Source organism: Syngnathus acus, chromosome 5 (genome assembly GCF_901709675.1).
Source record: "Syngnathus acus chromosome 5, fSynAcu1.2, whole genome shotgun sequence".
In the NCBI taxonomy this organism is placed as follows: domain Eukaryota; kingdom Metazoa; phylum Chordata; class Actinopteri; order Syngnathiformes; family Syngnathidae; genus Syngnathus; species Syngnathus acus.
In genome coordinates, this window is record NC_051091.1 from 10,400,971 (window position 1) to 10,428,908 (window position 27,938).

The 27,938-nt window shown below is 42.5% G+C and overlaps 2 protein-coding genes and 1 long non-coding RNA gene across 4 annotated transcripts; 1 reads left to right on the forward strand and 2 right to left on the reverse strand.

The window, feature by feature from the left end:
- Positions 1-10: 10 nt before the first annotated feature.
- On the reverse strand, positions 11-21,610 carry vgll4b (vestigial-like family member 4b). Of its 2 annotated transcripts, XM_037250781.1 has the most exons (6): positions 21,382-21,610; positions 20,059-20,132; positions 8,810-9,038; positions 3,286-3,544; positions 3,076-3,193; positions 14-2,564 (listed from the first exon to the last, which is right to left on the reverse strand). In XM_037250781.1, exons 2-6 carry the CDS (start codon positions 20,120-20,122, stop codon positions 2,281-2,283), a joined length of 954 nt encoding a protein of 317 aa, XP_037106676.1. In that variant the 5' UTR covers positions 20,123-20,132; positions 21,382-21,610; the 3' UTR covers positions 14-2,280. The 2 variants fall into 2 exon arrangements, with proteins under 2 accessions (XP_037106675.1, XP_037106676.1); XM_037250780.1 differs by lacking the exons at positions 20,059-20,132; positions 21,382-21,610 and adding an exon at positions 13,168-13,553 and having other exon boundaries at positions 11-2,564.
- Positions 7,199-10,591, forward strand: LOC119122503. The gene is made up of 2 exons (XR_005097900.1): positions 7,199-7,761; positions 8,416-10,591. It is a non-coding gene; the product is annotated as an uncharacterized LOC119122503 (long non-coding RNA).
- Positions 21,611-22,293: 683 nt separating the features above from the next.
- tamm41 (TAM41 mitochondrial translocator assembly and maintenance homolog) lies at positions 22,294-25,155 on the reverse strand. The gene is made up of 8 exons (XM_037252384.1): positions 24,801-25,155; positions 24,109-24,291; positions 23,933-24,025; positions 23,609-23,759; positions 23,190-23,335; positions 22,931-23,096; positions 22,667-22,729; positions 22,294-22,576 (listed from the first exon to the last, which is right to left on the reverse strand). The coding sequence occupies exons 1-8, from the start codon at positions 24,936-24,938 to the stop codon at positions 22,485-22,487; spliced, it is 1,032 nt and encodes a 343-aa protein (XP_037108279.1). The 5' UTR covers positions 24,939-25,155; the 3' UTR covers positions 22,294-22,484.
- Positions 25,156-27,938: the final 2,783 nt, after the last annotated feature.

The following is a 27,938-nucleotide window of genomic DNA, read 5'->3' on the forward strand; positions in this document are numbered from 1 at the left end:
CACAGTCAAGTGGTGATTTGAAAGCACTTTATTGTTCATCAAGGCTACTTTACGTACAAAAAAAGGTGGCCTGCCAAAACCTTTTCAGTAGGAGACACAGCCACAAACACTTTGTGTGCATTCTTTTTAACAGTTGAGAGATCCTAGCACTAAATACATGCTATTTGTAAAAATAAGAAACAAAGAAAAAACAAAGTGGACCACAAGGTATGCGATTGGTCACCGCATCGCCCGTGTTGATTAAAGACTGAAACACTTGCATTTGTTTGACAAATGTTGATTTTTGGAAGACTTGGGTAAAGAAACAACCAGCGTTGGAGCTGACAACTAGTAGCAAAGTCACCAAACTTAAAAGGGTCGAGCATTTTTTTTCCTTAATTAAATAATTGGTGGATGTAGCGATTGTCACTGACAATGTCCAGTGGCTTTTTTTTGTGTTCCTGCACTTGAACCTTTTACAAGACAACAAAAAAGATCAACTTTTTCAGTATGAAGAAAAAAAATGATTATGAGGACAGAAAGAAGCAATTAAATAGCTACATATCATTAACAAATAATTGTTCCTTGAAAAATACCTACGATTTGTTTTCTCTGTACATCCGTTACGCACAGCGTAATGATGGTCTTATAGTTACCTATTAAAAAAGAAAAGTCATTTTCCTACAGTGTGTGTGTGTGTGTGTGTGTTGCAGACAGGCAGCCTTCAAACTAAAGCATGGTAGTGAAATGACAAAAACTTAGCAAGCGGGTGACTTTACGATTCTTGCGCAAACAGAAGCTCAGCTCCTGCGAACGGCACTTTCGTATAAGGGGCCATCTTAGTTGTAGTCCTCTTGAGCTCAAATAAGAATGGAATGTGTTGCAGACACTTTTTGTTGGAAGCGTTTCCACTAAGCGGGAAATCCACAATTTGGGGGAAACACATGCGTGTTGACATATATATTTGTTTGCCTGCAAATGAGATCATAAGAGTACGTAGTTTTCTGTCACTCGAGACACCATTTTTCCAAGACTGCGTATAGGTCTACGCTGAACCGTACTGCTTGGCGGGCACTTTACACACGCCAGCGGACGTTGGTGAGCACAGTGTGCTACAAGGAGCTAGCATGCGGTACCACTGATGACTCAACATCAACGCTCGCCTTTGTTTTTTTTTCTCAGTTCAGTTAGCAAAATGTTTAGCAGAGCCTGTCCGCTAGCTAAAGATGTTTGCTAGCACACGTTTGTATTAAAAGAAGAAAAAAAAAAAACACACACACACGACATAGTAACGTCAACGATATAACAACATGGAGTACAACTGATCCAGCAGTGAGTGTATATTGTCTAACGCGTGTTACGAGAAAAAATAAAAATTTAAAAGAAGGCTAATTAGAAGTAGTTGAAATGCTTACTAATAGATACCAGCTATTCAAAACAAAAACACATGCATGGGTAAAAAGCATTGGTTTACCCTTCAAACCTTAGCGAGCTTGAGTGAAGCAGGGCAAGTAACTTTTTGAGGAGACGTCAACTGTTAGCATTAGCGCGTCTGTTGCCAATGGGGTAAGCCAATGGTGTAAGAGAACCACTGGGCCCTTTCACACTGCTTTTTACATCAGGCAGCTTTGCAGACTTGAAAACAAAAAGTTGAAACCCAATTCCTGTAGTGAAACCCCAGTTTGCAACCCTAAAGTAAGTTGGCCAAGTGATCAGTTATCGAAATTCTATGACAAAAATCAGAATCGGCATAACATTTTTTTTTTTTTTTTAAATGGTTCCAACTTAAATCCTACCCTCACCTTAACCTGAAACAGTACACCAGGCTTGAAAGGCTAATCCTGGCCCAGTGCCCAACCCAAAGTGTGTCAAAGGTCACACAGGTCACACCTGTGGCCCAGCTTTTCATCGTCTCCATTAATTAATCAAGTCATCTATGACCTCTCAGTCCGGTCAGCGAAGCTTTGACGCGCAGTGTGAAAGAGGCTCAAGGTTTCTTTGGTGGCACGGTCAGGTGCCTTTTTGTTACTCGCTTTTGTGTCTTTCAGATGCAGAATAGCCAAACTACAGTTAAACAAACAACAAAATAAAAAAAGCTCTACAAAGAAAACTGTTTCTTTATGTACAAATAACTACAAAAGGCTCACGAGGATGCCACGCTCAAGTTCCTCATCAGTTCCTTATTGCTCACTTGATCCTCAGCGGGGGTGATTTGTGTTAAGCAAACCAGCAGGCCGGGCGCTCCCTCAAGGAGGCCGCCGTCGGGAACCGCTGCCTCTGCAAAATCCCTGCTCGTCCTCTTCAGGAGACCAGAGAAGGGGAGTGGTTGTGGTTGATCATGCGGCTGTCGGGTGAGGAGTTGGGGCTGCTGGTGGATGACGACGGCGCGCTCTTGTTCTTGATCTGCAGCCAGGTCTCGCCCAGCGCCTTGGCAAAGTGGTCGTCCACCGAGCCCGTGATGGACACCGAGTTAGTGGCTGTCGCCGTGGCGGCCGCTGCAGCCGCCGCTGCTTCGGGCTCCTTGTAGTTTTTGCCCAGGCTGCGACGGAAGTGCTCCTCGATGACGGGGTCGCACGCCGTGTTGGCTGCATGGAAGGTGCACACGGAAACTACATGTAAGCCTTGGAACAAATAAATGGGATTCTATTCACTTCAACCTAATTTTCGCCCTCCAAAAGATGTTTTTTTTTTTTTTTTTAAAAGCACTAAAGCAGATAAAAATAAGACTGTCGTCATACCCGATGTCACCTTAGGTCTCCAAACCCCAGTTCAACCATTTTTTTACGACACCTATTCCAAAACTAGGCAGCCATTGTGGGTGAAGTTACTCATCACAAAGCTAAATATAACTGAACATTGAAGGCTTAGGCGTGGCTTTTTGTTTTGGAAAAAGATCCAAGAAGAAATTGAATGATGACAATACGCATTTGCATTCCGTTAAAAAAAATATTTTATGGCTTTTTACTGCGGCTAATTTCATTTGCTGCTTGCGAGTTTCAGCGCGTCTCACACCAACGGCTAACCCTGAGAACACATTGTTTCTATTTGCACTGGAGCAGTCACGCAATGCAAATCTTTGTGCGTGTGAGCACTCACCGTGTCCCCTCCTATAGCTGTTAGTGAGGCTTGAGCAGCCGTTGTGTGAAAGCGGGCAGTGTGACAGGTTACAGTTGCGGTTGTTAGCAGGGGCGCATGTGATCACCGATGGACGATTCTGGAAAGAGACGGACATACGTTAGTTTTTTTTCCCCGTCATGATAACAGACACAAACATCTAGGCTTCAAGTCCGGAGCATGAATCATCACCTGCTGGCGTTCCGTGACGGCGTGCGGCAAGGCGACATGAGTTGCCACGCTGCTTCGTTCCGCCATGCCGCTGCTTTTGGTGAGCGCCAGCGGCTGGTCCATGGCGGCTAAACTGGCGAGGTGGTGGTGATGGTGCTGAAGGTGGGCGTGGCCGTACAGGTGGTTGGCGTGGATGCCGAGAGCCCCAGGCACCACTACACGCTCCATGGGACTGCGACTCTGGTCCTTGGAGGAGCTACGATAGTCTCCGTGAGGTTTCCTGGGATAAAAACAGACAAAATCCATCATGATCACAATTTGAATTATTTTTTTTTGGGTGGTGTCTAACTCATTTGGACTGTTGTAAAAGATGCTCGTGTTTTCTGCGGTTGAAGCAGTTCCATCTGAACGGGGATTATTTTGTCATCATTTTTACGTGACACTTTTCCCAAAACGCAGAGGTTGCCGCAAATGTACGCCCAGTTTGATGTGCAATCGAGTGGTCATGCTTCATATTGCACGCGCTTGCTCGCACTTGAGCAGGTAGCAATTATGTTGTTGAGCCAGTCAAATGCAGTCTGCTTCAGTCTGTGTGTTGGTGTGTGTGTTTGTTCGGTTGTGTATTACACCCTTCCTGCAGCTCCACTTCCCTCCTACAATTTGAGGCCCGGCAAAGGGATCAGGAGTCATTGTACTCGCTTTTACCCATCTCTTTTTCTCCCCCGCCACACTCGCATGAATACAGCCGAATACAAAATAGAACATGGAGGGAAAAAAATAAAATGCTTCATCATTTGGAAGACGCAGGCATTTCCACAGTCATTATGTCATAGGCACAATGGTGAAAATGCATTCAAAAAAAAAAAAGGTTTAGATGTAAGCATGTGACCAAGCAACCTGATTGCTGGCTCAAGCATCTGGACTCTACAACAGCATCTAAACCACAAATAAATTGACCCCCCACAATACAGACTGGGGACAGAGGAATAGCTAAGGAGATGTGGGGGAGGTTGGAAAGACGGCTCTGGGTGAATGGTCCAGTCCTGAACAACAAGAAAGACTTGTTTCCTTCGTTTGTGCCCAAAGCTTACATGAGCAAAGAGGCTCTTTCCACCCCCCCCCTTTGCTTTGTCTCCCTTGTTCTTTCACCGTCTGCTGCAAACTTCCTGAGAGATTTGGCAGCGTTCCTATAAAGCGCCGACCCACACACTCACAAAAGCGTGACATCGGGTTGCCATTTTCTTGCTCTGAAGATCCATCATAAAAAGCTTAGAAGTTGCATGTGAATGCTATCATTCACCTTCAATCTGGATATTGTGTGGACATTTGGATCATGGTCGTGATTTGAGTGAAGCAAGTGTTGAGCAGGAGGAGATGTTTTTGGTTTTTTACACTGGTGGTCGGCAAACTAGGGAGGCCGCCCACCCAGTCCCCACCGCCCCCACCACCTGAGTGTTGGGTTTCTTCCCAACTTCAGCCACTGCCAAAACACAGACGCAGTCATACCGCCAAGCCAGAGGGGCCGGCCGGGTTGCAGCAGCCAGAGAACGGAACCAATCAATGGCGGAGCAGTCAAATCCTCCACCGGCCCCGAGCCTACGCTTTGGCCCAACACACACCGGACTTGATTGTGTGCCATCGGGCAAGCGAAAACCCACCTGCTTGCTACTCCTGCCAGCTGGTGGGACTACACAATCAAACTTGCCTGACGAAGCCTTCTTTTGTTGTCATATTTTTATTGAGCATGTGCGGTGAATCGCACACATTTTCGATTTTAATTCGGGTGGACTTGTGAAAATGAGAACCATGTGACTGGCATTCAAGCGCATCACGTGACGCGAGCAGACGTCGTCTTGAATGTATTTTACGAGGCCCGGGCTTATGTGTAGCCGGGTATTAGCGGTGGCGGCTGTGGCCTGCGCTCACAGAAGGATCCCTCCGTTCTAAATCCAGATTCCAACCCTCCACCAAAAGTGCATGAATGATACGCTTCCATATGACTACTGTAGCCCATCTGTCATTAAGTGCAGGCTTTTAAGTGAGGCCTGTCTTCACGACGTCAACGCGGGAACTGTGATCGTGCTGTGACTGACTTGTGTCTTAAGCAAGGCCAAGATATTAAAGTATGACGCAACAAATGACAAGAAATAAACCCAGGGATTATTCGTGTTGGTAATTATTTCATTTGGCTAATCTGTGTGGCCGTATTTTAAGACCAGCAGCACTCTAATGATTTCTAACCTGACCGAATTATTTTTAAGAATCAATTATTGGCTTACTATCTCGACCTTGATGTAAATTGCTGCATATTCTCGTCCAACTGGATCAGATTCTGAGTTTGTGGTACAGTTGCTAGAGGAACGCTAAAACGTATTCAATCATACACAGGGATTTGTTCTCCTTGAAAATTAATCCTTCATTTTACCAAGACTTTTGGACAATTCTATGCTTGGTTGTGCACAAAGCGAGGTCCATAAAAGGCATGCTTGGATGACTTTGGTGTGGAAAAACTTGATCCCAACGCCATCAAGCGTGGTTGGGACTATCAAGACCAGAGATTACAGGACTGACTGTCTTGTCGGACGCCAGGCAGAAACATTACGGACCTTATTGTCTCCAAATTTCAGTTCCGGTCAGGTGTTGTGCTACTTGAAGCCATATAATAGATTTAATAGAATTTAGGTGATTTTTCTCCTGTATTTTTGGTTCACTTGTTTGAGTTTGAAACTAAAACTTGCAGGGGGCGGAGGGAAAACAAACAGTTCTCCAGGAAAACCCTCCCTATAAATCTTGAAACTGGGCAGATGTTGATATCCTCAGAGAGATCCATGGAGACAGGCAAAGAGGGAATGACACACACAGGAAACATCTGGGAAGAATCAGCGCGTAGAGAAAAAGACAAAAAAGAAAAGAAAAAAAAAAAGCTGAAGGAGGGGGCGGATGAAGGCGCAACCGCAGGTTACAACCAGGCCTGAGCGAGCTCTGTGCGAAGCCACAGAATGGAAATATACAAATATATATAGAAAGTGAGCCACACTGCAGGATCTAGAATACATATATTTTTTTTACACCCAAATACAGTTTACTTTTCAGGCTTTAGGCGGATGTTAAAAAAAAAAAAAAAAAAAAAAAAGATTTATAATGACAGTATTATTTTAGTTTCCCTTGCACTCTGGCAACAACAAGTTTATATGTAGAATACAGGTGAGAAAAAACTAAATATTGAATTAGTCCAGCCAGCCTTTAATATTATTTCTGACACCACTCAAGCTGCAGCTGCACATTTTCAGGATAGGACTCAAACATGTGCTTGCCAGCCAAGTTACTCCAGGTTGGGAGCGAGAGTGGAGTGCAGAAAATCCTTTGTAAAGCCTGGACGGATCGGATACGGGAACCCCAACAAGCACTCAAAAAAAAAAAAAAGAAAAAAAAAAGATGTGGTTGCATGAATGCACACTGAATACAAAAAAAGGAACCCACATGTTTTTTGACTAGCTTTGATCAGATGTTCTCACACATATACCGTAATTTTCGGACTATAAGTCGCGGTTTTTTTCATAGTTTGGGTGGGGGGGGCGACTTATACTCAGGAGCGACTTATATACATATATATGTTTTTTTTTCACTTTTTTGGGCATTTTATGGCTGGTGCGACTTATACTCCGGTGCGACTTATAGTCCGAAAATTACGGTACTTGCTTCCGCTCTTTCATTTTCAGCTTCCTCCTCATTTGGCCCCTGGAGAAAGCTCTGAAGAGTACAAGTGAAGAAGAAGTTCCAAGTAAAGTGCGACTACAAAGAAACCTAATTTCAGGCGTGTGAAGCTCCGGTCAGCGCATGACCAACAACTAGAAACATTTCCTGCAACATATGACAAGGAGAAACATTTGGGGGTGTCTGACTCTTATTTGAAAGCAGATGAGAAGGAGTAGAAAAAGGGACTTTTACAGTGCACCGAAAGGTTTACAAGTGCTGAGTGGAAGCTAGGAGGGCAGGCAGCAGCAAGCTTCCAGCCCGCAGGCTCCAGTGAATAGGATAAGGCTTCTTTGTTCCAGACTCCACCTACCTACCTCAGCCACTACACGCGGATACTTAGAAATCAGTATTTAAAAATAATAATTAAAAAAAAAAAGAAAAAAAAAAGGGGGGCACAAGAGATTTGCTTCAGTTACGCCCGCCTGGTGCCAAGCCAAAGAATTGACATGGTTAAAAAGTCAATGTTGGCAAAAGTGAACAACACACAACAACGTAGCCTTTCTCTGGCTTCCGAGTACTGCATGTGCGTCGAACAGCAGCTGGAGTTTGTTGAGACACTTTTGCTTTGTTCTCCCACCAAAGTCTGACAGCCCCGTGACACTGACGGCCTTGTTGCGATTGGACGACAAAAGGAGAGGCGACCTTCTGAGGCGCCGCCCCTGAGCGGAGGTGTCAGGTGTCCGTCTGCACCGATGGGGCAACTAATACCGTCTGTAGGTGCGGTAGACCACTTTTTAAAAGGTAGAGACAACAAATAAGATGCTTGTTAGTACTTCAGTATTATTTACTGATTTTATATGATGATGAAGTAAAGACTTGTCCAGAACATGGTTGCAGATTTTCTGTTGCAGTGCGTTGTAGATGTCCGGTGCTAAATCTCTGTGTGCAGCAAAGCGTCACAATATTTTTTTTTTTTTTCACGTGTGTGCGTGATGACACACTTCAGTCATGTTCGGCCACGCCACCGAGTGCATAGGGGGCTTCAAAAACTGTTTCTGACAACTTGAAAGCTGATAGGACAACAGGCCTTGTTGTATTTGTTAAGTCAACCGTACGCTCCTGACAGTTTAAAAAAAAAAAAAAGTAGACACGACTGCTTAGTTATGGCTGTAAAAAGTAGAATGTAAATTCCAGACACAACGATGAGCGGGAAAACACGATGACTGTGCACAAATGTCAAGTTGGACAAGCTAATCCTTTGTTATGTGAGCGCAGTCACAAGACCAGAGAAGAAAAGGCCTTTTTTCCCATGCCCCCCTACGTGTAGCACAGTGGCTCGACCCGATGTGTAACTCAATCTGCATGCAATTATTTATGTCTTATGTGAAACAAATCTCCCTACAGTAATATGGAGGGAGGATTGTGAGCAGCTTTTCCACATTTCCACATCCGTAGGGTTTTCCGAGCAGAAACAGACCGGCGGCATCTGACAAGGACGGCCATTTGCGGCGCAGATCCCCTCCGCAAGCTGTTTGTTTACTAAGCAGCAAGCATGAAACGCAGCAGAGTTTGGGCCATCCGCATCGCCGCAATAAATAACGATGGCGGCGGTCCCATGACTGACTCCAGAGTGCTGGATCCTCTGCCCCCCTCGAGACGGAATGTGGGCAAAGTGGGCCATGTAAGTGGTGGGGACTTTTTAGGATTTCATAGTTCGAAGTAAAAGCAAGTTGACATGGCACGAGTGGGTAATAAATTATGACAAATTGTTTTTGTTTTTTTAAGATTACATAGATCAGCCTCTTAAAATACACGAGTAGAGTTGATCTGGCAGATCCACTGTACTCACAACTGTGCGGCGAACAGACGGCTCATCTTGGCCACGTGCTCGTTGTCGTCCATGTCGCTGTCCCCCTGCTCCCCGCTCAGCTTCCTCTTGGTGGGGCTGATGGGTGGCGGGCCCGTCCTGTGGCTGGAGATGGATGACGAAGAGGAGGATGAGGAGGAGGAGGAAGAGGAGGAAGACGAGGACAGGGAGAGGGACTGCAGTCGGGGGTCTCCTCGCAAGGCTGCTTCTCCTAAGAAGAGGAAGACAGAAAAAGAAGCTTAAAGGAAAGTTTCAAGTCCCAAACAACTTTGTGCCATTTAGAGTTCGCTGAGTGTTTAGGCAACAGTTGTGTTGACTCGGTTTGCGCTTCCAGAATTAGCGGTGGACTGTTTCGGAAACCTGCGGACGGGTTCTGCTTGCGGCTGTTTGTGTGCATTTCTCTGACTGACCGAGTCCACCGCCCCACAGTCTCGTCCCCGGTCCACAAGGCCTCCTGAGTAGCCAGTGAGTGGGAGCAAAGAAAGACGAGAATGAGGGAAAAGTACCACTGGCTTCGTCTCAGCTCGGGGACTTTCCACTGCTTTGGATTCATGCATCTGCCTGAATTTTCCCAAACAAAACATACGAGTCGAAGAAAAAGACAGCTTCAGCTCAAAACTCTCCATAACTACTCCCAAAACGGAGACAAACAAAAAGTTTGTTGCTAACACCAAACTCCCAAAGCGTTACAATATCAAACTGCAGCCTCTGTCACGCGGAGCTCGTCCGTGCATTGAAGGTGGAAAACTGCTACGTCCTCTTTGTACACTCATTCCACGTCACTGCGATTGATATAAGACAGGGACATAGAAAAGTTTGGAAAATGCAGGCTTTTTATAGCTCTCTATGTCAGAAATGCATAATAGCTCCAGTGACTTGTGACATTTTGTGGTCAATGCTCTTTTTATACTGACATAAATACTGTGGAAACTTGTTTGAAATGTTCTTTTTCAGTGAAAAGTCATAAATCATCAGGCAAAGAGCATAAGTCATTTTTTCATGTACTTACTGTCAAAATATCAATAACAAATAGAAATGTTCTCTCTCTCAAAAAAAAAAGAACTTTTTTTACATCTCTCTGTTCTCCAGATCAGGGGAAGATAAAAATGTTGTATTGAGACAACTGGACTCTTGTTGTTTAATTAAGTGAGCTCAAAATGGCTGCTCACTTTTGCTAAATTAATCAACTTGAATCATTGGAAGGAAAATACATGTGCGTCAAGTTTCCATTATGACGCTCAAAACAACTGGTTGCCTTTGATCGACGTCAACTTTAGCCAACTAAAAATAAGAAATGATTCTTCTAAGCAGTAAGCATGCCGCAAAAAAATGGAAAGTGGGCCCACGAGCCTGGCCTCCCAAACTCCCAGTGGCATGCTCCTGCTCGGCCCACTGTGCGCCATGGCAACAGGGATGACATCATTATATTTGACCAGGCAATAAAAAGGAAGAAGAGACTTGCGACAGCACACCGTCCAATCAGGATGCAGGATATTGGCAAGGGATGGGCACAATGTTTGGATAGGCTCGTGTTTCTGATCCAAATTAATTAAAGACACTAGAGTGGAACCTCAAAAGTAGAACACAATCTGTTCAATGATTTTGTTGACTCTTTGAGTCTATCATCACACTTTATATGATATAGAATGAACTAACTGTGCTACTGTATGGACTTGCACATTTGAACTTTCTTTTGAATGTTTTGTAATGGGCATAAGTAACAATTAAACATCTTTATGGCTGTTAGAGATGCACAGATGACAATAGACGCAAATTTGTAAATGTGACCATATGTGTGACACGACTGACTTTGGTGCACATGTCGTCTTTCTACTTCTAATTAAGAACATCAAAAAGATGGTGAGATGATGAGAAAGGCTTGTGAGTGGAAGTCAAACTCCTCTCTCATTCGATTGGGCTCGCGTGATCAAAGTCTATTTCTCTTGACGGAACTTCAAACATCTTAAAATCTGGATGAGATTAGATTACCAACGGAGGTGAACTCGCTCTCTTTTTTCCTTCTCTCCCCCCTCAAGACACTCCAAGATGAGTCCAAGCTTGCCTTGTTATCTCCCTGCTTGTGAGCTTAAGTCCTAGGGCGATGCTTTTATCTCACTCATCACTCCAAAGGAAATCTAACACGAATCAATAATAAAGACTTGACGGATGTTCTTTGGAAAGTCCAACATTGGTTGGAATGGATCCCGGCCGGGAAAGGAGTGAGAGCAACAAAGTGAGGAAAATCCACTAGAAGTGTTATAAAAAGCAATAAAACCAAAATAAAACGGGAGCTACTTCATCATTGTCATACAGCACATTTTAAGTTATTGTTCTCTTTCGCAACTCCTTTTTTCTCAACTATTGTGCTAAAACATGTCCCATTCTTCATTCATTGTACATGGTTGCAGGATGCCTGTGCTTTGCTTATTGTTTTCGGCGTACATAATAGCGTTGCGGATACACATGCGCGAGCTGGGGTCACTTGATAATTGCTAGGTCGGCATTATAAATGAGAATGTGTTGCGTGGGTATGTAAAGGTTAAATAAATAATGCAGTGCGACCTTGACTCTACTTCACTTTTTAAAAATTGACTCCTTGGTCTGATCTTCCGAGTCGGTTCTCTCTGAGTAAGTGTCTCCAAAAAAAAAAAGTTTATCCTTTGATGCTTGCTAAACCGAGGGCAAGTGGAGGTTTCACATCCTCTGCTCAAGTCTCATAAGAGCGTGTCAAACCACGCACATTTCAATCATGCACAATATTTTTGTTTATTTTTCCAAATATACTGTCCAGTCAAAAGGACAATCTACATATGAGCAAGATATTATTAAAGCTTATGGCAACGCTACAGCAGAAGGACAACATCACAACTTCCCTCCACAAAGTAGTGAGCATGTCTAGGCACGCATGGCTTTTCTTTCACTCTTTCTTTGGATCTTTTTGTATTTCTTATCACGAGGTGCATGTTCTGCTAAGTCAGCTAAAAGCAACCAAAGCAAAATGAATCGACTAATTTGACACCAAAACACCCAGAGGATAGGTACATATTAGAAAAAAATAAATAAAATACCAAAGAGTCTCCTCCTCTCTTCAGTGGTGTAATTGGATAGATGGCGTGAAACCCGAGAGGCGAGACATCACAGTGAAACCTTCTGTTTGGATTCAATCCCGGGACAGTGGCACTTTCATCCTTTTTACTCATCGCGGGGCAGAAGAATAAACTACGACAAGATTGAAAGCTACTGCTATTTCATAGAACAGCGCAACTGTTTTGTGATGCTGGTTGACTTCTGAGTTGTTTTTTCTTCTTAATGGCCATACAAGTATAAAGAGAAGGTAACCACTGAGTCATGGAGCTCAATTTAAAACTAATCTTTATTTGATGGGCATGACAAAAGAGAAGCTAGTCATTACGCTAGTTGTGTTTTGTGTGCTTGGTAAAAATGACAAATTGATCTAGTACTGAGCAGCCAGACATTTTCCTGTTCTTGGAAATGCACCAAAACACAACCTGAAAAGCTGCCTGACATATAAATAGGTAGACTGCCACCAGCCAAGTAGAGATGAAGTCATAAATAATGGTTTATTTATGATGTTAAACTGATAACTGAACTGTGTGTTTGTAGTACAGTGTCAGTCTGAGAAAAATGGCTAAAGATTAAAGGATTTTTGGGGGATCTGCACAAAAGGTAAATCTAGTAACTTCTGGAAGGCTGCGATAAACTTGAATTCTTTGTCTAATAAGATCTACAATCATCAACTAGTCAAATAAACAAAGCCAAACAGCTTGTCAAAGCTACATTTCGATTTATACACATACAGATTATTGTAATAACTGATAATTGCAATGTTTTATACACAATGAAACAGTTCATTCACAATATATTTTGTGTTGGTCTGTGTGTCAATCAACTATTATTTAAAGTAGTGGGAGGCAATCTTGTTTCACTTAATTAGTCCAAGAATTATTTAACACAAATAATGGATGTTTTTCCATCTGTGTCTAAGCAGGAGCGCGGAGACTTTCGCCAATTTGCAAAAATGACACGAGCAGCTAACGTTAGCTGCGTAGCCGATGGTGATGGATGGCGCTATGCACGATGAAACTTGCGCGAATTTCACAACGTTAGGATAGTTCGATGGGAATGCCAAAACCGCAGTTAATAAACAAATATCTTTTGATACTACTGCGAAAAGCAGTCATCGACTACATTGAACTTGTTGCAAATGCAAAATCATCGACAACAGCGTGAGTGTAAAACAACTGAAAAGACCACTTTGCAAGTTGTAAAAACAAGCAGAAAACCATCGACAAAATCCCCCACCCGCCTTCCAAGTTTACCTTCGTAGCAGAGTATGCCAATGTTGTTGTTCATCTTGTCCAGGTACTGGAAATTCAACAGATCCATTTTCGTCAGTAGCATTTATCGCCCTTTTTTCTCACCCTTACCGACAACAAAAATAAGTCAAGTTGCTGGTTCTTTCTTTTTTTCTTTTTTTCAGGCGACAGACACCTAAGTTAAAAGGCCCAGCCTCCCACTTTAGTCTCCGTAGAAAACAAAAATCACCGTGATAGACGACTACTTGGAGGTGAGTTTGGAGAAAGACTTAGCAAACGTATGCAATAATAAGAGCAAAGTAGCGTCAGTTCTGCTCACAGCCAGCTGTAAGTAGACTGCACTGACACGCAGGCTATGTCGAGTATGACTCCAATGCTGGCCAGCTCTCGCACACTAAAGTGGATGGAGCCTCGGTCTATGACGTCACGCCAGTGCGGAAGCGCACGACAAGCTGCGTTCTCTCTTTGGACAACAGGTGGCGCTGAACACCAAAACAACTACTGTCGAGGTATAGTATATGAAGGGGAAATTATATTTTTGACATGTATAAAAAAAAGTATTTTCTTGGGCTGCGGAGGAAGTCTGCGCACTGGGAGTGCATGAGAACCTCACACAGGAAGGCCAGAATTGTAAGGCAGACGTGTTAACTACCAGGTCCCCTGCATTTTTAATAACCACCCATCCATTTTCTATGCAACTTGCCCCCAGGGCCATATTCAAATCCTGAAACTCAGAACTGTGAGTCCAGTGGTTAATGTGACGGTTACAGGGTCTATGGGTTTCCTGTTCTACCATTCAGAGGCACTGGGCATGCTTGGTAAATCCCTGGAGGGCCTCACATCTCAGGGATGTTTTATGCACCAGATCAGCCTCTCCAAACATATCCCAACTCGGGGGGGCTGGAGGGTGAGAGTGAGCTCCTCAAACCACAGGAGTAAATGTTGGAAGAGGAGTGGGGAAAAGTACAGGAGCAATAATCACATCAAATAATGAGAAAGTAAGTGGGACACATATGGCAAATAGAACAATAAAAAAATCTGCGCTTATGATCGAAAAGACTTAAGAAAGATACAATAGTTGATAGCACACAACCATATGACATAATATACGTTTTATTATTGTAACAACCCTTCAATAATTTATGAAGTTACTATTAGATGTTAAATGTGCAATATGGCAAGGCCTTAGGAAGTTGAATGCGGATAAACAAAGCAAAACAGCCTTTAGTTTAAACATGTATGTCTGCTGCCCTCTAGGGCCCAGAAGAAAAAGTGCTAATTTATTAGGGCAAATGAAGCAAAAGCCACGAGTTCATTAAAAAAAAAAAAAAAGAAAGATCAAATCGATTGAAGAGAACACACATATAAAAACCAAACTTTTCCGTGCGGTTTTGCAAATTAATAAAGACCAGGAAGTTCCCTGAAACCTTCATTAATCGCTTAATATGGAAAACCGTAATTATGTGGAGAGTTAAAAAAAAGAATAATTTCAAAGTCGCCCAGCCCAAATAGAAAGCCTCCTAATACCAACGGGTTCAACTCATCATCAGTCCACCATGACAACTTTAATATCCTGCTCCCAACTCTGTACTGCAAACTGACACCAAACCATAATTTCACCTATAACCTCGCTCATAAACACACCATTTAACACTTCCCTCTTTGTTCTTGTACACACACACAAACATGCCTCAACCCTCTCTCTGCTCCCCCTCTCGTTGCCTTTCCCTATCCAGAGCTCAACATTAGCATTAACTTGTTGGAGCCCCATTGTGTCCACTTTCACACACTCTCATTTGCCTTGGTTAGAACAGAGAGCTGCTTTCATTGCTTTACAGCTGCAAACTACTGCGTTCCGTGATGCTGCTTGACTCCCAAGTTGTTCTCATTTAGAGACAATTCCTCCGATGGGGAAATGTGCCAAATGAATTGAAACGGTCATACAAGAGAAGAGTTATGTCAATAACATGATATTGCATGTGATGTCACACAAAACTCCCCAATTGTGTTATGATTTTTCAGGGACACTTTCCCAAATTGCGCCACGTTTGAAGTGGGCGTACAAGCTGCCGCTTTCTTCTCTGTCAGGACAAGGTGGTGACGGGCCTGCATGTTGTGACTCAGGCCCAGGCATCCCTCTCTCTGTCCAAGTAGTGGGCGCGTCTGGATATCAGCCCAGCAAAGAGACTCACCGGTGAGTCGTCCTCACGCTTTATTAACGTGCTGCGGCAGGTTGAATCGAACACTAAGAGAACACCCGTGCCGTTTTTCCAGTTTAGTCAGACAATTATGAAGAAAGTATGTTTTGGGGAAATGGGCCAGGGGGTAGGAAAGTAGATTAGTGCACACACAAAATATAAGAATTAAAGAAATGCAAGTTTACTTTTAACAGATTAATGTTGAACTATTGTGAATATAAACATACAGTGCATCCGGAAAGTATTCAGCTTTTATTCAGTGAGCAGTGATTTTGTTTACTTAGTGACATCACGAGGAGTTGTGCTGTCGCCATTTGCTATCAAGGTGACAGCATGGAAGAAAGTTTGAACGTGTAAAATGTTTCATTACACGGCATGGCGTGGTAATTTGACAGCATGTTGAATCAGCCCGATTGCCTTTTTTTTTTTTTGTTTCAACTAAGGAGTAAGACTGTCATCAATACGGATGCAAGGGGACACGGCTGCAACGGGACACCGACACGCATCGTCGGCGCACTGTTGGCAGGAGTGGTAAAGGTGAGCAGAGGAAATATCAAGTTGCTACACCAAAACAATGACAACAGATGCTGTACTGTCATAAGTATAATAATAATAATAAAAAAATATGCAAATTCACAACTCCTGAACTGTGAATGTTGACTGAATAATTCACGGGAATTTTTTTTCTTTTCCTATCTGGAACAAGCAGTTATTTATTTAAGGTGTGGTGTTAATTTGTTTAAGTAGACGACAGACGTTTGAAACACTCCTACTAAACTTCTATAAACGCTTTCCAGTTCTGCTCTGTGACAAGCATGGAAGTGGAGTTTCATTTCATTCCGAGTGACTATGGAGAGGGCGATCAAAAAGAGAAGAATGTCAAATATGTGTGGTCAGCACAGTCTGAGCGAAAGTTCCAAGATTGCCCAGTTGGTACGAGACTACCCAGCTTGGCATTTACAGAGAAAGAATGAAGGCCTTGCCCAGGCGCCTCCAAATTTCTGTTTGGATCAAATTGTCAATTTTAAAAACCTTTTAGCTACAGCACACAATTCAAATGTGACGGTGACCCTCTGACACGCCGCCTTTGTGACTCCACAGCCGCCTACTCGACCATGAAAAAGAAACAATGACACATGGAAAGGGTCAGTGAGGATGGGAGTGAATATAAGACAATAAGGGACTAAATGTGAGTCCCACAACCCAAACCCTTTGTGCCCTCTGACCTGTTAAGATGACCCGTCTACTAAGGAGCAAACGGTGAAAAACATTTGTGTTTTTTTTTTTTTTTTTTTTCTTGCTATAATAAATGTTTCTAATATGGAGCTTCTCTGTGCTTTTCTTTCTTGGGTTGTAGCCGTTAGTGACTTGACTACGTCATTGCCTTTCTCGAGCGGTTTAATCATTGATTGCTTACTCATTCAAATTAAAGGAGGCCAACGTTTACTTTTTAAGCAGTTCTCGCGTCTCTCTGGTTCAACTCACTTGGTTTTGGGGGTGCAGGACGTAACGATAGAGGAAACAACAACACCTTTAAATCCTTAAATGAATTGCCATATAAATAAAATTCAATCAGCAGTACAGACGGCTCACATGGCAAGACTATGCTGCTGAATTCAACAAAAGAAAAAGATCAAAGATGTAACACAAAGTTAATGTTTAAGTGCAATGACTATGACTTTGTAAACCACCGGTGACCTAGTTATCAACGCAGGACGGTTTATTCTTCTGATAAAAGCGGTGCTGATAGTAGATTTATGCATCTACTGCGGATGACCAAAAAGGTGATTGCTGAAACAACAATGACATCTTGAAAGTGTAATAAAATGTTGCCCGTAGGTAGTTTGCCGCCTGGCATCGGAGGAAATCCAACGATAAATAACAACATTGGTTAAAGCCGATGATTTAAAGTTGACCACGTGTTATTGGAACTAAATGTATTGTCATTTGTCAATTTTAAAAAAAGAAAAGACTCCACAAAACACTTGTCACATCAAGAAAAGGCCCAATGACATTTTGAAACAACCACAAATGCCTTCATCAGGGAGACAGGATAGATGAGCAGCAGATATTTGCTGCTCACTTTCCATATGCAACCTGCCCGAGTCATGTTACGCCAGTTGAATCAACTGGCCGGAGGGTATTCCAAAAACACACCCAGCCCATCCTTAACTTAACCCCCTCCATACACACACATACATCTTCAGTCAAACAACCTTTCCTGGCGAAGTTTAGACAAAGTGCCATGGTGCTGCTTCTCAAATTTCACTCTGCGTTATCCTTCTGGCAATCTCCAACGAGTTTCGGCTGACAGCCTTTTATAATGTTTGAAATATTACTTCACAGGTGTTTGCAAGTCATTCTTAGCTGGTGATTAAAAGACAGTTTAAGCTAACAGACCGTTCCCAGCAAATCTACCATCGCACAAGCGAGAGCTCGCCAAATCTGCTCATGTTTGAACAACCCGTGTAAATAAAGGAGGGAATGAGACACGGTTTTATTTCTCTCTCTCAAAAACCACAAGACGGAATTGTGTTAACATTTTTTCTCTAACCTTATGTGTTAATAGTTACAAACAAAAAATGAGTAATTAAACTGCATGTATCAACATGCCTCAATTAATCTAAAAAATGTCTCTAAAGTTGGAAATTGTCACTAAAAAGTCAACTGCTGTCCCTCCATGACTTTCTACAAAAATTCACTCCACAAGTGCATTTTGCCTCATCTTTGGCTTTCTTTGTCCCGATAGAAGGAAAACGGGTACAAAAACGAAATATGTGACCAAAGATCTCCAACTGCTCAACTCTTGTCCAGGCTAGTCAGTATGAAATGGCTCAAGGGACAAGAAGTCAGTATCCATAAAAGAAGAAATATTCAACTGTGCTTATATTCTTTTATGGGAAGAAGGACCGAGTTGTCCTGCCGGTTTGGTTTTCTGCTTCCAGAGGTAATATCTGAGCATTAACAAGAGGCGGCAAGTTTAAAGACCTCACATTGTTGACTTGTCTGACAGCTATTTTATACTTCACACTCACTTCACTTCTAATGTACATTGAAACAGGGAGTCAAAAATAGGCCCAAGCTAAAGTGGGCACTTGTACAGAAATCAAGCTTGAAGCAACATTTGACATGTTATATTATATGATACAGCATAGTAATTGCCGGGGGCGCTGACAGGTTTGGGCCTCTCCCTGTGGCGCACGCCCAAAACAGAGTTAGGAACGTTCGTCACAGGTGAGAGCAAATAGGTCGAGGCCTGTCGATCTGGGCCGGCCGGCGGCTTGTCTGAGTCGCCGAGCAGGATGGGATGACTCACTCGCCAAATTCCCTCCTGCACTATTGTGCGTGCATTGTCGTGAGACAAAAAAGGTAGCGCGCAACTAAACGTGACAAAACAAAAACACAGCAGGGGGGGCAGCAAGGAGCTGGCTTTCAGTTGATGCGGGACAATGCATGATGGGATACCAGCTGCTGACACGCGAGAGAAGCTGCGTCTGTACATTCCCAGGCTGCCAATACACAAGTGAGCATTTTTTTGCTCTACATTCCAAGTTGCTTGGACAAAACAAGGGCCAAATTGTGCATCCTCTGCCTGAATTTTTAGCATGGAGATTCATGGATTAGTCACAGAAGATTTCACATGCCTTAAATTTTTTTTAAAATGTGTTCTTGAGTTCTAATCCGCGTTGTTTTGAATGAGTATGCAACATCATTTTATGCGAGTATGTGTAGCATTGCTAGTGTTTAATTTTATTCTCTCCCACTTGTATTAATTTTCTCCGTACAAAACTGCTGACTAAGCTTGTTACTGTTGACAAACACTGTTTATTCATCAACTACTGTCTATTTTGCTGCTGCATAACTGTAATTTGCCCACGGCAGTGCTAATAAAAGCTGATCCAGTTCTAAATAAGCACTATTCTCTGAATTTAAATGGTTGACTTCTGTTCGCACACGGGTCTAGCCCGCAGCAGAGAGGCCTGCTGAGAAGGATTTTGGCCATTTCCTCCTAATCTCGGAAGGAATTCTACATAGAAAAAAAAGAAAACCTCCCACGAATGGAAAGGATAAGACATTTAGGAAAGACGGATGTGGAGAAAAGTCACCGGAAGTAACTCGACTCTACTACTGTTGGCAAGCTTGTTGAACGGTAGCATTGGTGGCAGTTGAAAGCGGTTATGTCTCATTTTCAAATGCATAAAGACAACTATTGTGTTATGTCACAAAGCAGCGTGGAGGATTGAGCCGAGCGGAACGTTACACTCTTTCCTATGGGTGCGGGAACATATATTTTTGGCAAAGGGCTTTCTCTTCTATGATGTCATAAATGATAGTCTATTATGTTGTGTTTCATAACATGCATTTATGTTGATGGAGTTGCCAATGAGTGTGCCAAAAGAGGCAGGTTAGCATCATCAGGTGAGTCACGGAATATCATTCACGTTGAACTAATCGGTTAAAAAAAAATCTTTGTTCACTTCATATCATGTATAAATATGTAAATAATCTTTGTTCAGATTTATTAAATCCTCTTCCCTTAGATAAATAGGTCAGTCTTGATTCTACAACTGAGATTTGATTTGGGGAAGGAGTGACATGCTTCTTTGTTTCCTTTTCAAGTGAGTTTAAAATCAAATCATGAGATTTTAGAAATAGGTATACAATCAAGAATACACCCCCCCCCCAAAAGACGTACGCTCTTCTTCATTAGCATGAACATATGACGCTGCTCTTGACAGAACGTCCAGTGGCGTCTCCATGCTGGGTAGCCTGTGGGATAGAGAATTAGATTTAAATACACCAACACACAAAATATTCAAATGTGTATTTGTGGGTCTCAGCAGGCCACAACTATACACACAATTCCACTAATTTATGAGGGGTACTTTGTGTGTGTGTGTGTGTGTGTGTGTGTGTGTGTGTGTGTGTGTGTGTGTGTGTGTGTGTGTGTGTGTGTGTGTGTGTGTGTGTGTGTGTGTGTGTGTGTGTGTGTGTGTGTGTGTGTGTATGCTTAAATGTTGGTTTAGTCATTATCGCTAGTGTTTGGTTCTGGGGTTGGGAACGTACAGACTGTTCTAAAATAAACAAGACAGTTAAAGATAATCTTGTTCAATTTTGATTGACGCTGTCATTGAGGTATATGCAACAACAAAAAAAGTTTATTGTGGGCAGCATGGTGGGGCTAGTGGTTAATACATCTGCCTCACAGTTCTGAGGTAGTATGGATGGAATCTCAGCTCCGGTCTTCCTGTAAGCATTAGGAACACTTCTGAGAGTATAATAAATTGAAGATAGAATAATAAATTTATTGTTAAATGTACTCTACTCAGACTGTGTCCAAATTTAACATTGTTTTGGTGATAATACAGCACTTGTTTTGTATGTCAATACCTGCCTATTGAAATGCATTTCGAATTTAATAAATTTCGACTTGTTTTTAAGTTGTTATTTATGTTAGTTAAGTTATGTTAGTACTAATAACTTATTCGAGCGTTTAGTCCTCCAACTTGGAGCCGTTTGTCCAGCAATGGTATGCAAAGTATTTGTGGATTTAAAAAAAAAAAGACAATTTGGATTGCATTCCTCAGATGCCAAAATGCCTCCCTGCTCATTATTTCTCACAAGGAAAAATAAACTAGGTTTATTTCTAACTTTATTTACACTAGCACGCTGACAATGAAAGCGACAATACAAGTGCGTCCACATTTCTACGCAGCACACTTGGATTCCTGTCCCACGGTTTCCATTTACATAAGACGCAGCCACTCGGTAATTGTCATGATGACAGAAAATAAGACGTTCGTTACATACGCAATGTAGCTATATTTTTTGGCCAGTACCACTTCCTATCGCAAAATTAAACGTTACTCCCCACAATCGGCGGTTAAATTATCACCGTATCTTCTATAATTGGTATTTCCATGTGGAAAATATGATTAAATGTATTCAACATTTTAAAATGTATCAATCTAAAGCCGCCTCGGGACACTTTGCCATGTTTACGTTGATAAGCACGTACCTCCTTTAAGCGCCACTTTGGTATCTTCCAGTAGTACAACGTCCAAGCATAGGGAAACAAACGGTGACGGACTAAAGTGTATATTCCACAGAGATACAAAGCTTAATCCGCAGCTAAACGGCTCCGTGGGAGGGAGGACAATAGTATAGTAACTGAGCTGTCGGGACCGACTTGGTTGTAAACGAGGGAAAGAAGGAGGAGGAAGGAGGAGGCAGGAATGCCAGGAATGATGGAATTCAGTTGCTAGCAGGTGGTGAAAGTAACGCACGCTGATTGGCGGAGCCAAGAGGGCATGATATCAGTATAAATTATGCTAATGATGTACGTCACATCCTCTCAAGGCGTCACCGCAGATACTTTTATGACGCATTCCCGACAATCCGGAAGTTGAAATTTTATAAATACTAATTTTGTAATACTAATATTCTATACTTAATTCGATGGGCAGTTAATGCAAAACATGTTTTTTTGAGGTCATCCTCCATGGGTTTTTTTTTTCGTAAGGAATGCTTTGAGGTTCAGAGACTTCTCAGCAGTGTGGAATGCCTCAGTCAACGTTAACGTTTCTGCAAAAGTATGGCATGTCACATTAAATATTGACTTTTGAACAAAAGTGTAACAGTGTTTGCTCAAACGTTTTGACAGTTGAGTGCAATATGGTTTTATCTGAGGGAGGCAACATTAAGTGTAGTTTTTATTAAAAGTAATCTCAATGTTGAAATCGGTTTAAGACAGTGCTTCTCAATTGTTTTCTATTAGTACACCCGCCTTGGAAGAAGAAAACATTTCAACCTCCCAACTCTCCACCGTGAGATAAATGGGATTATTTGCCTCTGAACTTGTTATAATTAAACCTTTGCATAACATTGATTGTGTCCTTACTAGCTTAAAAGAAACAATATATTAATCAACTTACTACAGAGAAAAAGTAACCATTATTTTTTAATTTGTTACAGAAAAGATTTGAAGTGCATCAATTTGCCTGACATTTAATAAAAATAAATAAAAAGAGAGCATCACTGTCACCTACTGCAGTAGATGTGCAATTACAAGATGCACAAATATACACACAAATGATGGCAGAGTACATGGGCAAAAGTGGATCAGGAGGTCTGAGAAACAGACGGTTTTCTCCTCCAGCCCTTCCACATCTTTAGTAGTTTCTTAGTGCTGTAGGACACAGTCTTCCACATGCCTGTAAGAAAGAGACAGACCAAAGACAATTAGTTTTAAAACATAAAATCAACTACATTTGTCAAGCAAATCACAAGAAAGAGATCCTTACCAGCTGTCGCTATGCCTTTGATACTTTGTGCTATACTGGAGGATTTCACAATCGAGGAGATACCTGAAGAACATATATAAACAAACAAACAGTATATCATTAAATTAGCTAGCCGTGGCTTCATGCAGCGCCATTCATTGGCAGTCTGGATATGAAGAGGTGAACATCTCCCGAGTAAAAATAAAGTCTTCAAAAGTCTCAAATAAGACCAACCACACTGTTGGCATGAAACCCAAATTTTCTTGGCTGAAAATTGCTCATTACCTTGCTGCACAACTGCTCCACAGTCAGGGTCCTGAGCCATCTGCAGGAGGATCTCCTCTACGTCCCTGTTCTTCCCGGGAGGGTCCACCAGCCTGGTGATCCTCTGCTGCAGTGTGCGAGGCAACGCCATCAACTGGACAAACTGGCCATCTGGGCTTTTATCGACCTGTGTGAAATTCAGTGACTTTAGGTGAACTGCAATTTCATATGAAAAATGTTGTCTTCTTAGTGTAGGGAAAGAATATGAGTATGGGCATACCTCCAACTTTCCTTGTTGGGGTTTGTAGACCACTTGGGGGCAGTCCCGTAAGATGTTGCTATAGAGAATGCGGAAGTGCTCCATGTTGTCGTTCACGATATTGGCCACCTTGGATTTATCCTCTCCTATCACCATCCTGAAATCACCTTGAGAGGACCAAACCAATTATTTTCCTTGATGGATCGCAACTAGCGACGCAGAGTGTGTATTGCATACATATAGTGTTTTGCAATACTTAATCATATTTGGAGAAAAAAAAAAAAATACTTTACAGAATATGTGGCATCTCAAAATGTTGTTTACGAATCCAGATGAAAACACCTTTGACTTCTCATGTTGTTTGTTCGCAATTGTCCAGTTTAGTGGTGTTGGACCATATCGCTTAGTGTGCAGTCCGTAACAAACACATAAACACGTACCGGCATATGAAAGGCCAGCTATCTGGAGGAAAAGCTCCTCCTCGCTGAAACTCTCTGGTAGCATAAGGAATGAGGCTGTTACAGCACTCTTGAGGTTGGCCACTAAAGCGGCACGCAGCTTCCCATTGTCTCCCTGCACCAGCAATTTCACCTGCAGAGGACAATTGGCCGTTTTGTCAGATTACAACTTCAACATTTTCCACTACATTTATTCTTCTACGACTAGTTCGTCCAAACACTTCTCTTCCTAATAAAAGTGACTGTCCCCTGAAATGTTCAGTACATAAAGGCTAAGTAAGATTAAGTGATAATTAAATTACTGACCGGTTTGTGAAGCCGTCCTGCAGCATATAGGGTCTTCCAGTGCACGAGGTCATCAATTAGACACTCAGTACTTATCACACCATATTTAATAATCTAGGAGGAAGAAACACACATGTATGCTCTTATTTACTCGAAATAATAAACTGAGATTGTGTTTTTTTGGTTTTTTTTTTTACCCTCCCGTCGACGGGCACCAGCGTGTTGTAGTACATAGCTGCCCCATAGTCACTCTGTATGGAGCTGATTGTTGCGGGCCCCAGTAGTTTAAGGATGGAGTAATGTTTACGGTTCTGCAACAAATTCATGGTGTGCCAAGTGACTGGATCATCCACCGCAATCACAAAGTCCAGCATGTTTTTCTGAAAATAAACAGAGAAAGTGCACACGATTATAATTTCATAATACTCAAAAATACTAAATAATAATAATAAATGTAGGTAGGTATATAAGCGGATGAAAAGGGTCTCATTTTTATGATTTTTTCCTGGCACCTGTCTCTTCCAGGCATCCATACTTCATTGTGCTTTTTGCATCTTTAATTTCCCAATTCCTCCATTCCTTCCACTTTTTCTTCCTGAGTTTTTGCGCTCAGTATTTCCTTCCTGGCTGACCACTTTCCTGCCTTCCTTCCCCTCACTTTTATTGGCAGGTTTCCTTCCTAGCCTGCTTACTACTCTCCTTGCCTCAGACTTGTTTTATTCATGCATTTATTCCTCCTTTGCTTCCATTTATTATCGTTTTTTTCCTACTGCACCAGACCAATACAGCTTTACAAATAACATGCTTTGCTCTTAAGTAATCGCCATTATTCGTGAATTTTAACAGTTTATTGTCCACCCTACTCTGTTTACAACTTGTCACTTGTTACCTCCATTTGACCTTGGCTGGTTCCTTGTTGTTTAAAAACTCCCGATCCATAGGCGAAAGCTAAACTGATATCCTGAGGGAATTGTGACAAAATCCTTCTGTAGAGCACGCCTGTGTTGTGCAAAACCGGTAGAGTCATTTTGTCAATACATCGAACGATCTCCTTATCGACAATACAAGCTTGTTACCGATAAGGGAGCCGTACATATATAACTGACGAAGTCACTTTCAAAAAGGCTTAATAACATTTCAAATGGATTGATAACGCAACGAGACTACGCGCTACTGTGGGGACAATTAAGGTTCAACGACGTTCCCATTCGCCGCCGTCGCGTAGGTTTTACGTCACCATGTTTTCCTTCACCACCAGCGTCGCGTAGGATATACGTCAGACACATGCGCAGAGGTGGAAGAGGCTCATGGGAAATGAAGTGCGAGGACAAAAAGAAGGAAGATCCCTTGTTAGGCCGGCAGATGGCCCCATTGAAATGTGTTTTTTGCGTCAGCAAACATTGCTTGTTTGTTATACCCCAACCTCAGAAACTGTGTGGCAGATGTGCAACGCACTTTAACCCTGAGCCACCTACTATAAATTGCATAATAATAATAATTGCATATTGGTCATCACTTGAGAGACTACAGATGTTTATGAGCACACATGCGTATGATAGCCTCCAAGAACCATCAAGGAGTTCAAGGAGGTCAAAGTAAGTTATTTTACACTAAAAAGCAAAACTTTCTGCCATTAGTGTTCAATTGACTGTTCTTATTGAATGAACATAAATGTAATTAATGCTACCAATCATGACAGTTTGGGTCGTGTCTGTAGTCACCATTGGTACTGGACAAGGATAAAAAACCAAGGAAACTCCCAAAGGCCAAACATCACCAGCGAATGAATATTGATAAGGTCACTAAGCACTGATGAGCTCCCTCACTGTGTGCAAGTGCCTTGGTAATCAGTGATGTACCAATGTCGGAGCAAAACACATTTTCCACCCGGCATGGTGTCACAGAAGAGTCAAATTAGCACTGCTTAACCTGAGTGTTTATTTTATAGAGTGATTTTCCTCGTTGTAGATTTACCATGGTTTGGTTTGTAATTCAATACATAAGTGTGTAAATTGTAATGAACTACTTACATATCCAAAATTTCAATAACCTCAGCAAAGCCGTCCTTAAATCCGTTGATAAATTAATACATTTACTCAATTCACCATGAGGATGGAGACCTCAACTGATGTCATGCTATGCTTCTTTTGACAACAGCGCCTCTGCTGGTTGTCACTGGGAAGTGCAGTCCATTTTGCCTGAACCGCTTCAAGACGCGATAAATCAACAATCATTTCAACTTATCGGTTAAAATACCCATCCCAATGTGCAGCAATTCTTACGAAACGTTCTTATGCAATTTTCCTGATATTAGACACCGCCTACATGCTCATTGGATGGACTCGTGCACACAATAAGTACAAGCATCTCTCCAGCTTTTTGCACCCGTTGCCATGGAGATTACCATTGCTGTCCGCGCTATCGTGATGGAACATCAAAAGCATCTCCGTCATTAACCAAACACACGCACACACACATTCACTCACACACACTTGTGTGGCTGCCCAGATGCTGCACAACCCTCTGGGAAGATCATAACATCCACTTTGATTTTCACGTCTTATTACTAAATGCTTTTTGATTTCTTTTCAGGAGGGACAACTGTCGTCTTGCGTGCTTGCATTCATTAAATAACCCAGGTTTGTAAATGCAACATGTGCCATGTAACATGTAGGCCAGGAGGAGCTTATAGGATGTCTTTCCAGTTCACACGGCAAGCTCGGTGACTCACCGCAGTGCCCTCACGCGTCACCGAACAGCAACCGACGGGTGCTCTCCTTGACTCGGCTTGAATCTGCAAACCTGTGCATGCATGTTTAACTAAGGAGTATGTTTGAAATTCAGCTGTGAGAACCACAACACAGTCGGAAATCCTTTGCATTTTTTTCCATTCACTTTGTTTTGTCAGCTGACACTGTTCTCATTACAGTGGTATACTAATTCACAAGCTGTCAACACACGTGTGTTAACTGGGGCATCAGTCATCGTTAGCAAGGCCTGTCAAAAGAGATGAGAAGCTTTTGTTGGTATTGCTTTAGGGTGGAGGTTAAAAAAATAGTTGCACTAGTCTAAAGGGTTAGGGTTCTGCTTGTCTTGCATTTTAAATTAAGTAATCAATCTCTTCTGATAGATGCACATTCGGCTGACAGTGTGGAACACGTTTTCCCATCCTTTAGGTGAGTACCATCGAGAACCATTTATTAATAAATGCGAGCTTGTTAGTTAATTGCATTGGTAGACACAAACCACTCTCGTGCGGTTTTGAAGTGAAAGTCTTCAAATGTTATGCCTAATTAGTCTGCTACAACGTTAGCATCGGTAGCTAACGGTGTAACTGAAGGTTTTATCGATATGCTACCTTCCAGACTTGAAAATCATCACGGTGAAGTAATTCCACGTGGCTTAAAAACTCATTAGACAGGGAACTTAATGGGCATTTAGCATGTTAGCCGTTAGCGCCTTTATACATGCGCAATAATGGCTGCCATTTTTTGTTCACACGTGTTAGCAGCACATGTTCCTTTCGCAGCACAAATAAGGGTATATTTCAGTTTAGTACCATTTTATGATTTTTAGCTTCGACCCAACCAAGCGTGTCGGTCATTGACAATTTTTCCAAAGCCGTCAACAGATTGAAAGCAACCTTGATTAAATGATTAATAAAGGTGAACTGAGGCGGCTCGGAGGCGCACTGGGTAGCACGTCCGCCTCACAGTTAGGAGGGTGCGGGTTCGATTCCACCTCCGGCCCTCCCTGTGTGGAGTTCGCATGTTCTCCCCGGGCCCGCGTGGGTTTTCTCCGGGCACTCCGGTTTCCTCCCACATCCCAAAAAACATGCTTGGTAGGCCGATTGAGCACTCCAAATTGTCCCTAAGTGTGTGTGCGAGTGCAAATGGTTGTTGGTCTCTGTGTGCCCTGCGATTGGCTGGCAACCGGTTCAGGGTGTCCCCCGCCTAAAGCCCGTTGACGGCTGGGATAGGCTCCAGCACACCCGCGACCCCTGTGGGGACTAAGCGGTTCAGAAAAT

Coding starts and splice junctions, on each gene's coding strand:
- vgll4b (XM_037250780.1), bottom strand. CDS start 13,249: ATGCTACTGACGAAAATGGATCTGTTGAATTTCCAGTACCTGGACAAG. Junction 9,039..13,167: donor TGGCATACTCTGCTACGAAG/GTAAACTTGGAA, acceptor TCCTCTTCTTAG/GAGAAGCAGCCTTGCGAGGA. Junction 2,565..3,075: donor CAGCTATAGGAGGGGACACG/GTGAGTGCTCAC, acceptor CCTTCCATGCAG/CCAACACGGCGTGCGACCCC.
- tamm41 (XM_037252384.1), bottom strand. CDS start 24,938: ATGACTCTACCGGTTTTGCACAACACAGGCGTGCTCTACAGAAGGATT. Junction 24,292..24,800: donor CCAGCCAAGGTCAAATGGAG/GTAACAAGTGAC, acceptor GTTTATTTTCAG/AAAAACATGCTGGACTTTGT. Junction 24,026..24,108: donor TGGTGCCCGTCGACGGGAGG/GTAAAAAAAAAA, acceptor TCTTCCTCCTAG/ATTATTAAATATGGTGTGAT.